The sequence below is a fragment of the Rhyacophila brunnea genome, unplaced genomic scaffold (assembly GCF_057557595.1).
Source record: "Rhyacophila brunnea isolate RB1 unplaced genomic scaffold, BYU_Rbru_1.0 scaffold_23, whole genome shotgun sequence".
NCBI classification, from domain to species: Eukaryota; Metazoa; Arthropoda; class Insecta; order Trichoptera; family Rhyacophilidae; genus Rhyacophila; species Rhyacophila brunnea.
The window spans coordinates 7,078,088-7,090,581 of record NW_028232893.1 but is presented as its reverse complement, the minus strand read 5'-3'; the positions used below and the strand labels follow the sequence as shown (position 1 = coordinate 7,090,581).

At 34.1% G+C, this 12,494-nt stretch overlaps 1 protein-coding gene across 1 annotated transcript in view; it reads left to right on the top strand.

Annotated features, from left to right (window-relative positions):
• LOC147069399 (uncharacterized) overlaps positions 1 to 12,494 on the top strand; it is a 32,029-nt gene that overhangs the window by 8,636 nt on the left and 10,899 nt on the right. Inside the window, exons 4-5 of the mRNA XM_085950799.1 lie at positions 4,073 to 4,481; positions 7,107 to 7,634. Of these exons, the coding sequence (XP_085806925.1) occupies positions 4,073 to 4,481; positions 7,107 to 7,634 (937 nt within the window). The remainder of the gene's footprint in view (positions 1 to 4,072; positions 4,482 to 7,106; positions 7,635 to 12,494) is intronic.

Below are 12,494 nucleotides of genomic sequence, written 5' to 3'. Positions count from 1 at the left end.
CTACAGGAAAATCTCTCTCAAATTCAACGTTTGTTGGATGTACCTACTATCACCGTTAGATCAATAGTTATAGAATCATTAGAAATATTTGCCACGAATGTTTTCTTTTTCGGAATATGTTATTTATTCATCGCGACAATTATATAATAAATATATTTTGTTTTAATATTGTTTAACTTTTGTTGTTTTCAGTCATTATATTTGCGTTTAGGCACCATGAAACTTAAACATTAAATTTAATGTACTGTAATATAGTAGTAAGTAATGAAAAATAACATTAAATTCATTTTCGAAAAACATAAACGTGTGTTATTAACTATTTCTTTTATTCAACGAATAATTCACAAGATTTAAGAATATATCATTCTGATTATAGAACATATATAATTTTTAAAAACACTTTCTGAGAGAATATATTATAACCAATAGAAAAAATCTTTTTTTGCCCTGATCCGTGCATTACCACTATGCTACGAGGTGACATACTAATTGTGACGAATTTTAACTATTGGTCAATTTTAATACCTACTCATCAGTGCTCTTCCAAATCAAGCTACTTTGGCAATCGATTTTTGTTTCTTACTTCTCAACCAATAGAAAAAATCTTTTTTTGATTTAAGAAACAAAAATCGATTGCCAAAGTAGCTTGATTTGGAAGAGCACTGATGAGTAGGTATTAAAATTGACCAATAGTTAAAATTTGTCGCAATTAGTATGTCACCTCGTAGCATAGTGGTAATGCACGGATCAGGGCGTAAACCTGGGAGATACGGAGATCGATTCCCCGTCGAATTGACTTACTTTTTTTTCAAAAAAAGATTTTTTCTATTGGTTATAATATATTCTCTCAGAAAGTGTTTTTCAAAATTATATATGTTCAATAAACATGTATGCTTTCATAATACAGAAAATATCGGTATTTTGGATTTTTGAAACCGGTATTTCGATATCGATTAATAATTGAATACCGGTTTTGAAATACAGGTATTGCAATCCCTACATCAATCATTAGTACTACATCATATCAGATTCGCTGAAGCAGTCATTACTCTGAATCATTATTAATTTCATGCCCAATCCATGAGGCTGCTGATACTGTGTAATTTTAACTTAAATAGCATAATGACGATAATCAGCGATGATGAGTCAAATTGCAAGACAGGGTATCTCGAAATGATTTGAGTAAAAGATTAATAAATTGTCAAACGGCTTCTCACTCTTTAATTGAATTTTAAAAACTAATCAACACTATCTGTAAATTGTAGTCATTTCAATGAAAACAAATACGTATGACTAATGTGACCAGACGTCCCGTTTTCAGGCAGCGTATCCCGGTGTCCCCGAACATAGCTTCGGGACGCCAAAATGTCCCGTTTTCGAAAAGAGAGAAACTCGCAGTAGGAATTTTAAAAAAACGCGCAAAATCAAAATCCTGGCGGTAAAATCTAGTACCTACTCAACACCAGAATTGAGCGTAGTTATGCACAAAGCAGCCGAGCCACACAAACTTCAAACAGAGATAGAAGCACTTTTATGTATATTGTGTTTTTTTAAATCAGCAAAGCCTCTGTATACTGTTTATATTTTTTGAATGATAGATATTGTATATATATATGATTTTGTATAACTTTTGAAGAGATAAAAGCATATAATCTATGAAATTTTGGTATTTTAGCAGTCCAGGGTGTTTTGTGTAAAACGATTTTTAATGCAGCCATCTCTTATTTTTGTAAGAAAAGTCTTTATTTTTGATTATTTTCTTTAAAAATAGCCTTCTAAGTTACTAAATTATTATGGGAATTGCAAAATTCTGAAAATAATTCGAAAAACTTGTAAATTATACATCAATATTTAGCTGCCTGGCACTATTTTTTATATGAAAAATCTGTATATTATATTATATATTATAAAATGAAAAACATATAATGTAATTGAGAAAATAATGTTTATTAATTGAATGTAGAAAAACACACCTTACAGTCACGATTTTAAAAATTAGGTGAGTAAAAAATATTATTATTTGGCTGCTTTTTGCAGAACGAATATGGCATATTTTTAGAATGCATTTATATGACATTTTTGTATGACAGCAGCTTGGTTGCTTAATGCAAATCGAAAATGTCATATTCTGCGATTTGCAAAATCTTTAAAACGCATTTATATGATATTTGTGTATGACAGCAGCTTGGCTGATTTGTGCAGAACGTAAAACAAACGTGTGAGATTATGGAAATCACAATAACTCATTTTTTTCAAAATTATGGCTTGGCTGCTTTGTGCATAACTACGCTCAATTATATACTTAAGAAAATTTGTTCTTCGAAAAAATATAACACCTGATAAATTTTCATGTATTCATTCCTGTATGTAGTTTTCAATAATAAATAAAATAATATGTAGATAGGTACTATGAAAAAATATGGGGGAAATGAGAACATTACTATCTTGTCAATTGTATTGTATGAAAGTGTGAGGCATCTAAAACGGATAAGTGGGTACCCACCTTTTTTTTAGGTGTCCCGGTTTGGGGGAAAAAATAAATGGTCACGTTACGTATGACTGATAAAGTTTAATGTGCACTATTTATGGCGAATTTTAACAGCCTACCTCCACCCTTTGCCTCACTGCGGTGGACATTTTGGCAATATGTCATGTCATATTCATGGTTCACACATCCTGACGCGGGCCAAGGTTAAAGACAGTGTGATACTCTAAAGTAGCATTTTCCAAATGGTGTTCAAGGTAAAATTAATGGTATTCATTGTATGATTAGCGATTTTTTGTATCTTTTAATACATCCACTTGAATAATTATGGTTAATTGTCAGGTTAGGAATTATTAGTTGTCGTGTATTGACACACAATAATCAAAAATTGCATGCCACAATCACATATTCTAAAATGTGAATACCCTTGAAGTAAAATAGTATCAGATGACTTTTCTCCCACTTATCTGGTTGACCCGCCACCCCGGGTCTTCCTGAGCCTGGGCCCCCAGACTAGAGCCCTGTCAGCCCCCCTCATTTGCGAGGTCCATGGTCATATCTACAAAATAACTAATTTTGCAGGCAAGCAAAAAAACTGCATGAAGCATTTATTTTATATGAAGCTAAAATGTGGATTTTTATCAGTAAATCTTATTATTCGATCAATCCTTATCTTAAATATTTATAATGCAGATAGGCAGATAGAGTGATGAGATAAAACATTTCTTTTTTCATAGTATGATATTCATCCGATTTGTCCAATTGCAATAGTTGTATGTAATAGATTGACTATAATATGAGGCGTCTAATTACAAAAAGCGACAAGTCCACAATTCAATATTTTCGGTAAACAACGTTTTTATGTTTTAAGCTTCAATTATTTGTTTTAACGTGAGATTATTTTTTCCGTTGTATTCTATGTCGAAATTAGAACCAAATGGCAATTTGCTTCAACCGATAAACTCTTAAATGTAATAAATATAGGCAAAATAAAATTGGACGTAGCGCTACTTGTACCGTTCTTTTTAATTTGTTCCGCATAAGGCACATATTTCCGTGGCACTGTCATGAGTTAACCAGATGCTACAGCATGGGAGACGCCCTTTTCAATATTGAACGTTCCCTTATTGGTTGACTTAAACACGCGCGAAATCAACCCTGCTTTAAATAATATGAAACACGGACTTGGCGCTTTTTGTAAGAATTGAGACTTAAAATATTTTTTTTTCGTAGGGTTATGTCGCGTTTTGGAATTTATAGATCAATACATATTGTGTAAAATTATACAAAGAATACGTGCATATTTTTTTCTCGATTTTGACCAAATGTGGACTTATCGCTTTTAGGAATTAGACGCCTCATATAGTCAATCTATTACATTGTATCTATGCAAAATATTAATTTCGTCAGAAATGCCTGCAATGTCATTCGTATCAAAAAGTTATATCAAAGATAGCCACTATAAACACGCCACCATGTTACAATTCAATTTTCCCAACCCAAGCTAAAATTTCATAAGCCACCTTCTTGCCATTGTAAAAGTATTTCGTTGTTTCCCAATAATACCAATGAATTTCTTCCATACAGAACCCGGTCCTCCCCCATCGTGGAATATGCCGTCGCCGAAATCACCGTCATCGAAATCCAACGTTGCGTCTAGGATACGAGCATCCGGTAACCAGATAGCCGAGAACTGGAGAGGCGCAGTCGGCAAGCCGCCGTCCCCGAGAAGCCCCAATTCAAACAACAGGGTTATGTTCTCACCGGACCCACCCGGAAACAGCCCAAGGAATAATGATGATCACAGGGTCTTATTCGGGCCAGATCAATTTGGCAACGGCCCAAACGCTAGGGGTAATGATGGCTTCGGAAGAGAGGAAGCAAAGCACGGGCTAACGGCCAAGAGAAACAATGATATGCCGCAGTTAAACTCGGCGTTTGGTAATTTGAACAGTATGAATGAGAAAGAATCACCCAACAAGCAGCCGCTTGCTAGGTGAGATTAGTTTTATATTATTAATAGTTTTTAATAGTTTACTGATAGAACGATTGGCTGGCGTCATGCAGATAGGAAACATAATCCATGGCTTTTACAACTCTTAAGTTGTGATTATATTGAGATGCATGTCTCGTACTATCACACTGTCACGGTGACAAATTTAGTCTATGGTTTTGTCATCTTGCAGAATATTTTGTACGAACACGATCTCTGTAAATTCAATGATGGAGTAACCTAGTAATGAGTCTTTGTAAATTCAATAACATTTTGAACGAAACCTAACCCGCAGACCATAGTTGATAGACAACATTCTTATAGAAAATACATAGTGCCAACCGCTAAAAACGAAAAACACCCGATTTTGACATGATTCGAAAATGTGTAGGCATGTAGAAAATGATAAATAACGTTCATTAAGTCATGCAGGTGTCTATGCAGTGCAGTACAATGTGAGGTGACCTCATTGTTGTTCTGGGGATTTCGGCAGATTTTGTTAACTGATAATGTTCGTTTAAACGTTCAAAATGTGCTACGGGATGGGAGCATCAGTCTGATAACATTTTAAACACCAAGACAAATGACATTAAACAATTTTTTTTCCCGTAGCGGCAGCTCACGTGATAGCACACGACATGCTCCATAATATATTTCGCGATTTATTGTGGTAGCATTAGTAACGTATATAGTATTAGAGTTGAAACCCTGACTCTTACATATTGTATGTTGTTGCTAAAGGCTAAGAGCCTGTCCACATGACGCGATTTACACTCGAGAACCAGAAATGGCTTCCGTCCAGATACGGCGTAGTTTGCGCGTTTGAAACAATTAGGTGAAGTAATTCATTTTTGAATCTGCATAAAAAAACAAACACGAGTGTAGAAAAAAGCACTACAAGTCGATGTTGTTAGTCGGTTTCTATGATGACTTCCAAAACCTATTCTCCGCACTGTACAACCTAGGTGACGTAATTTATTTGGGAGTAGCAATAAAAAGTCTAGCGGTCGTATTTCATTTTGTAATGGCTGTAAACGTCGCGATTGTCCAGAGTCTGGCTTTTGCAGGCGATCGTTGCACGAGAGTCAAAACGCACGAGCGCTTGTGGACAGCTGAATTGGCTCACATGTACCTGGAGAACGCGCGATTTGTTACTCGCGCGCAAAAATGAACCATGTGGCCAAGCTCTAAGAATGGGTAGCACCTTCATTGCACTGAAGTGAGATTTTTGTTGCCTAGCACAAATATTTTAATTTCGATTTGTTGTCTACCTCACTGTTAATAGAGGACCCCGAGTACACGAAATTGTTGACTAATGTTGTTGAAAATATAACATTGTCTGTCGGACCCTCTTGTAGCAATCATAAATTTGGTTTTCTCAGCATTAACAGGGGATCTTAGTGTGCTACCGTTCTATCAAGATCCACAAATACTTCCCCACAGACAGTATTTTCATTCCGGCCTATGATGTCAATATTTTCCGTATATGCAAATATTTGATGCGATTATATATATATGGGTTTATTGACATTGATGCCATCCACGCCTGAACAAAAACGAACCATAAGTGCAAGTGAGAAAGCATTCGGCACACATATATCTCCGCAATATGCTTTAGAGTAATATAGAATTTCTATGGCTGAATTAAATGGTTTTTGTACACGTCGCCGGTAAATATTGATTTGAATGACTCCCATCATTCAAAAACTGCGAGCATGTATTGCTGAAATTTATTGTTTTTGTGTTAAGAGCATACTTCAGTGAAACGGAAATAGTTTTCAACTATAGGTGCAACGAAATTTCGGACTCGCTGGCAATTGGAGAGCGAAAGTCGAGCTGTGAACACGTCAATTTGTTTTGTGATGGCGACGGGGGAATTAATTCTTAAATCGTGTAAAGATGACTAAAAAACGTTACCCATTTACTTGAAAAAGAAAACATGTCAATAAATATCGTCTCTGTTCTGGCAGAACACACTAACTGGAGAATATTAGTTTTGAGTAATTTGACTTTGAAGTTCTATTATGTGAGTTTATTAAGTAATCGTAAAAAGGATGTCTTTAAAATAAAGACTGTATATTTATTAAGAAGGTTTCCAAACGGTAAAGTGTGACATAAGGAACATTTTGGTACTCATACAATATGTAATTTTTTCGAATTAGTGTTTTCTGCCAGAACAGTGACGATATATTATTATTATTACTAATAGAACAATAAACATAACATTAAATGGACGCATGTTGAATTTTTATAACAAATTATGTTTTGTTCTGCACGCGTCGTTTGCACAATCTTCGCGTCGCGTAGTCACGATCGTTTTAGACCGTGCCCCAGCTGAAGTATAGCCTTAAATATAAAGTTAGTGGTAATTATTTTTTTAGTAGAAAATATGGTTAACTATGTTTTGTTTAAATTTGGTAGCCATACTGAGAAGCAATATGATGGTATAACGTTCCATAGTTAAGTTAAAAATAATAAAATTGAGTGTTATACGCAAGAAACACGGTTTCATTTTGCCGAAGAATACTCACTCTCTTTATATTATTACTCTGTGGATGTCAGTCATTCTTACTGAACTTGTTATATTGTGACTTGTCGTTGGTTAATAAATTATAATATCTTTTACAGGCAATTATCGGCGTCGAAAGGTGCAATAAAGAAGTACCAAGCCCCCACACCGCCTACGCACTCCAAGAAGCACAAAGACTCTGAAGAACCGGATGCATACAGCGACGCCAACGCCCCAAAGTACCCACCGTTCTCACACTCGCGCGATGTGCCCATGTACTCCGCCATGTTGAGGGATCAGAACCAACAGAGGCAGAGAGAAGAGCAGAACGCTTACAACTTGGAGCACGGCCTCCCGCCCGTCCTGAACGCTGCTCAAAAGTTGGAGAAGCTGCGTAAAATGAGCGAATTGCACAACGCGGAATTCAACGATGACGATTACAAGAAGAGTAAATATTTGAAGCCGAAAAAGGCCAATAATCTAGTGGAGAATGACCGCGGCGGGAACGTTGTCGGCCAGGTGAATAGGTCATATACGCCGATGTCCCAGGAGGAACTCGCCAAGAGGCTGGAGAGAGGCAATAAGGTTGAGAACGGTGCACAGCATAGAAATGATATGAGACATTTTAATCCGGAAGATAATTTCAGGTAGGTTACGGCATGAGCAGTTTTCTTATGGCTTAATTACATTGGCAGACGCGCAGACCCAACCCGATCCAACGATCCACGCCGACCGTCGTCGCCAACTATTCGCAATTACACACAACGATTCAATCACATTGTCCTTGCTTTTGATTGGTTTAAAATAAACATAGTGTTGCTATTATTAAAAATATAGGTTGACCGAAAACTAGATATTTCTTAGATTGGTGGCTACAATGAACGCATTCCCGCGCAATTTTACGTCAAAAAAACTGAGCTGTCGGCTGTCAAACCTAGCGAGCATCTGTTAAAATTACGCGGCCGTTTGACATTTATAGAAAGTTTGTATACTTATTGTTAATTTACATCATGAATAACTGGGCGAGCTTGAATCTCCAAACCAATTGAGTAATTCGAATATCGAAATCGAATAATCCAAAGACTAATTTATTGTAGCGAGTATGGCTATATTTCAACTGGCTCAGGCGGGACTCGCCGTAAACGAAAACACTGGGTCAAAAGTTGGCCAACTGAAGAACAGCGTGATTGCCATTGAATATAGCGGGTTTTTTACGTTCCACACTATATCTTTGGCGTATATTAATTCGACGAGGACTGTGTCCTCGGTGATACTCCATATATTTTTTGAGTTTTCGCCATCTTGTAGTTGTTCAGTTGAAATCGACCAGTAGAATGAAATGTACGACCGTTTGCAAGGCGAGCAGGCGCGTATTCGGCTATTTTCGTACGCTTTCGGCAATCTTCGCTTGATAATGAATGGATCGCACGACGGAATAATAGAAAATTTTCCACTTTCGTCCCGATCGCTCACGATCCTTGAAAACCATAGAGAATAGAGTTTGACAGTCGTGGCAGACGATCGGGCCAGACGCAATCTGCCAATGGAATTTGGGCTTTATGACGATTCTTAAAAATAAATTATACAAGAAATAGTTAGTCACTCACTCAACCTATTACATCTATCAGTGGTGAAGGGTGGAGGTAGGTTGTGGAGATTCAACATAAATAGTGTCGTGTCCGCAAACTTGTACGTATGCGGTTTGCCTTATATGGCCGGATATTAAAGACCGTCCAACCTCTTTGGGTCGTATAGTACTGACGTAAAATTTATATCTAAATAATACACGGTTCTTGTCGGTTTACGTTTACACTTTACAGGAAGCCAGCAGCAAACAAATTTTGAAAATAGCCGATATACTGGATTATTTGTTAGGTTAAGTTAAGTTTTCATTCTTGAATTTTACCAAAATCAGCTATGAAAATTGAATTAATCTTCATATTGAATCTAATAAAATTGGAGACCTTATAGTACTTATAGATACGGTCTCTCTTTCCGATAAGAAAGCTCACAGTAAACTGTGCCACGGTGAAATGTTTCACGTATAATTTACATGTAACCGCTTAAAGTTATGAAATAATCTCCTATATATTATTATCCTAAGAGATTTTGGAAAATACGTCAACTTTTTTATTTAAACACCGTTTTGTTGATTATTAAAGGAATTCACTTCAATTTTTAGAGTCCCGAATCTACTTCCATTTGAATCGGGCACAATCTGATAAAACTCGACACAATCGCAGATACTATCGTTTTTAAATCGCGTTTTATATCCGTCACCATACATTTTCGCATCTTGCAGTCCGTGTACCTCAAATTGATTATAATGTCGTTTAATACTTTTTATATAATCAATATTGCAAAATATCTAAATTAATATTCCACAAAATTATTCAAATCTGTAAGTAGCACATTGGCGTATTCTTGAGTTTTAACACAAAATAAATACATATTCCCTCACTAATTACTACGAAAATATAATCTAAAACCATGTCACTGCTTTTTATCTGTCAAACTAATAGACTTAGATTGTCATTTGTTTTCTTTCGTAAGTTGTATCAGATTTCAAATTTAGAATTTGCAGGAATAAGTAATCGAAAAAATGTGACATTTCTATTAGCACCCATAAATAATCAATTTCAAATCAAGACATTTATTGTAAGATGAAGATAATTTTAGTAATTCCATCAATAAATTGAATAATTTCAGACTTAATAAATAAGAAACTACATTATATAGGTACATATTACGCTCTTCTCAATATTATAGTAAGTCGACTGTGATCTGACAATAGTATCTATCTGCAGTTTTGGCAAATTCTAGGTTATTGGTGTATTTTGTACAAAATGGTGACGAATCGAATGGAAATATTATTGTTCTACGAAAAAAATCCTAAAATGCTCAAATTTGACGTGGAAAATAGTGTCTATCTGCATCGAAGTGTCTAGAAACTAAAAAGAAATATTATCTATCTGCGTGATTTATTTTATTATGACATTACAATTTTCATACATCTTTAAATGACTGTTTTAGTACTAATATTAAATCATTTCACTTGAAAAATAAAAATAATACTGATACCAACAAAAACAGTTTTTTGAACCCCCTGAAAAATTGACTATAAATGTTAGATAGATACTATTGTCAGATCAACGTCGAAGTATCACACACTTCCATATAAAATAGATAGGTAGTTATCGTGATTCAGTAATAATTGTATTATTTTTACATTTCGTTGGTAAATGAAATTCATGTGACGTTTAATACAAGTAATTAAACAATAATAATGGTTAGGTATATATTTTATAATAATAATTACATATAAAATTACAGTAACCTTTCTTCTTCTTTTATATCATTGGTAATTATTAGTATTAATACAAATTAAATTGCAATAATGTTTCTTTTGATAATGATATTATGCATGTTGTTTGCTATTTCATCTTTTATTTCTTCTAAGTGAAATATATACTTATAGTCAAATATAGTCGATTATGACCTTTATACGACACAATTAGGTGCAATAAGTGAGTACCTACCTGTTTCTTTTTCCATTTTTGTACATGATAAAAATAATATTTTTTTTATTTCCCCACAAAGATAATTTGTTAAATAATAATTTTAGCATGTTGAAATTTATTCATTAGTATATTAACCCTTTTACTCCCACGGGGCCGATATTTCGGCCCACCATACCTATGCGAAAACTCCATCTGGGCCGATCCATCGGCCGAAAGTTTGGAACTAAATTTACGATTTATTCCAAATTTTTTCCCGTCATATTTCGTCTCGTGTAGATGAATCATTATATTCACTGTGTGTTGAGTGTGAGTAACATTTATTTTAGTGTCGGCTTTATTTATAATTATGTCACACCCTATTAACTCACAAGTCATAATTGCTCTGCTGTCGAACTTGAGACCAAAGAGGGTCATAAAAATAATAAAACATTATTTTTATGACACATTTTAAATTCTGATATTTCTTTTAGTTGTTTTATGATTCATATATCACATTACAAAATGAAGTTTGTAATTTTTGAACTAACAATGGATGCCACTGTACTTTTGGTAAGATGGTGAAAAAATACATGAATATAAATATTATTATAAATGATTTAGTGCTTTGAGACTTATTTTTTGAAATTACTTCATTCCATATCAGTTAGTCGTCGATACTATATCGAATTCTCTTGCGATTTCGTGAATTGAATAATATTCTTGAATACCTTGGACACTATACGATTTTTTTTGATTACTTTATAAAAATTCTATTTCATAGATAAATAATAATTTGTTTATTTTTTTTTCTGTTACTACATAAGGATAGATTATATTATAAAATTTGATAAATCAATTATAAATAAAAAAATGTTGTCACACTTGTTTTGTTGTTCAAACATAGTTTTATCCGTTCATTTCTAAATAAATATTGATACATTATTTTTTTCTTTTGTTTTATTGATGTAAACTATCAATATTATTACTTATTATTGCTTTATACACCATTGAGAACACACAAAAAAAGTTTCAAATTTTTAAAACATGTGTAGAATTAGTTATTTAAAAAAAACTAAATCGACGATTTTTTGTCAAAAAACGCTTGGGAGTTTTCGCATATGCTAGGCTAAATCAGCTGGGAGTAAAAGAGTTACGAACTCACGAATTTTAAAATAAAGTACCATTTTTGCTCCTAAGCAAATCATATGGACACACCCTTTCAGAGTGGTAATTACGAGTATCTTAAAAGACTTATTATAAGAAATAGTGGGTGCAATCTAAGGTGATCCCATTGAATAAATAAAACGTATTATATCGCAATAATCTAAATGTATGGAAAATAAGACTGTCCTGCAGTGGCGATGGGTGGAGGTAGGGTGGATCCACCATAGATAGTACAGACTAAACGTTGTTATACGTATTTATTTACATTGAACTAAGACTACAATTTACAGATAGTGTTCTCATTTATTCATATTTATTTTCGTTAAACTATGAACATACATTACACGTCATGTTGTTGGTTAGTTTTGTAAATTCAATTAAACCCTGGGAAACCAAGCCATAATACGCATCTGTCTATAAAATATTTAAAATTATGCCATTAAATCATACATCATTTTGGATATTTAATAGATAGAATAATATTTTAACTACTATTGTTTGGTTTAGGCAGGGTTTAATGAATTATAAAAAACTAACCAACAACATGACGTGTAATGTATGTTCTTAGTTTAACGAAAATAAATAAGAATGAATGAGAAAGTGCAATATATAAACATATTAGGTATATTCTATTAAAATGTCAGTAGTAGCAATCGGCGATTGCCAGCTGTTCTGCTAGGCCTATCAGTCTGAAGTGGTGTCAGACGATATTGTAAAGGCCAGATTCCAGAATAGACTACGCATATGACCCCGAATTGATATTGGCAGTGACGACTTGCAAATCGTAAAACTGACAAATCAGCGAAATATCAAACTGTCTGAGGTGAATGAAAATCTATGACG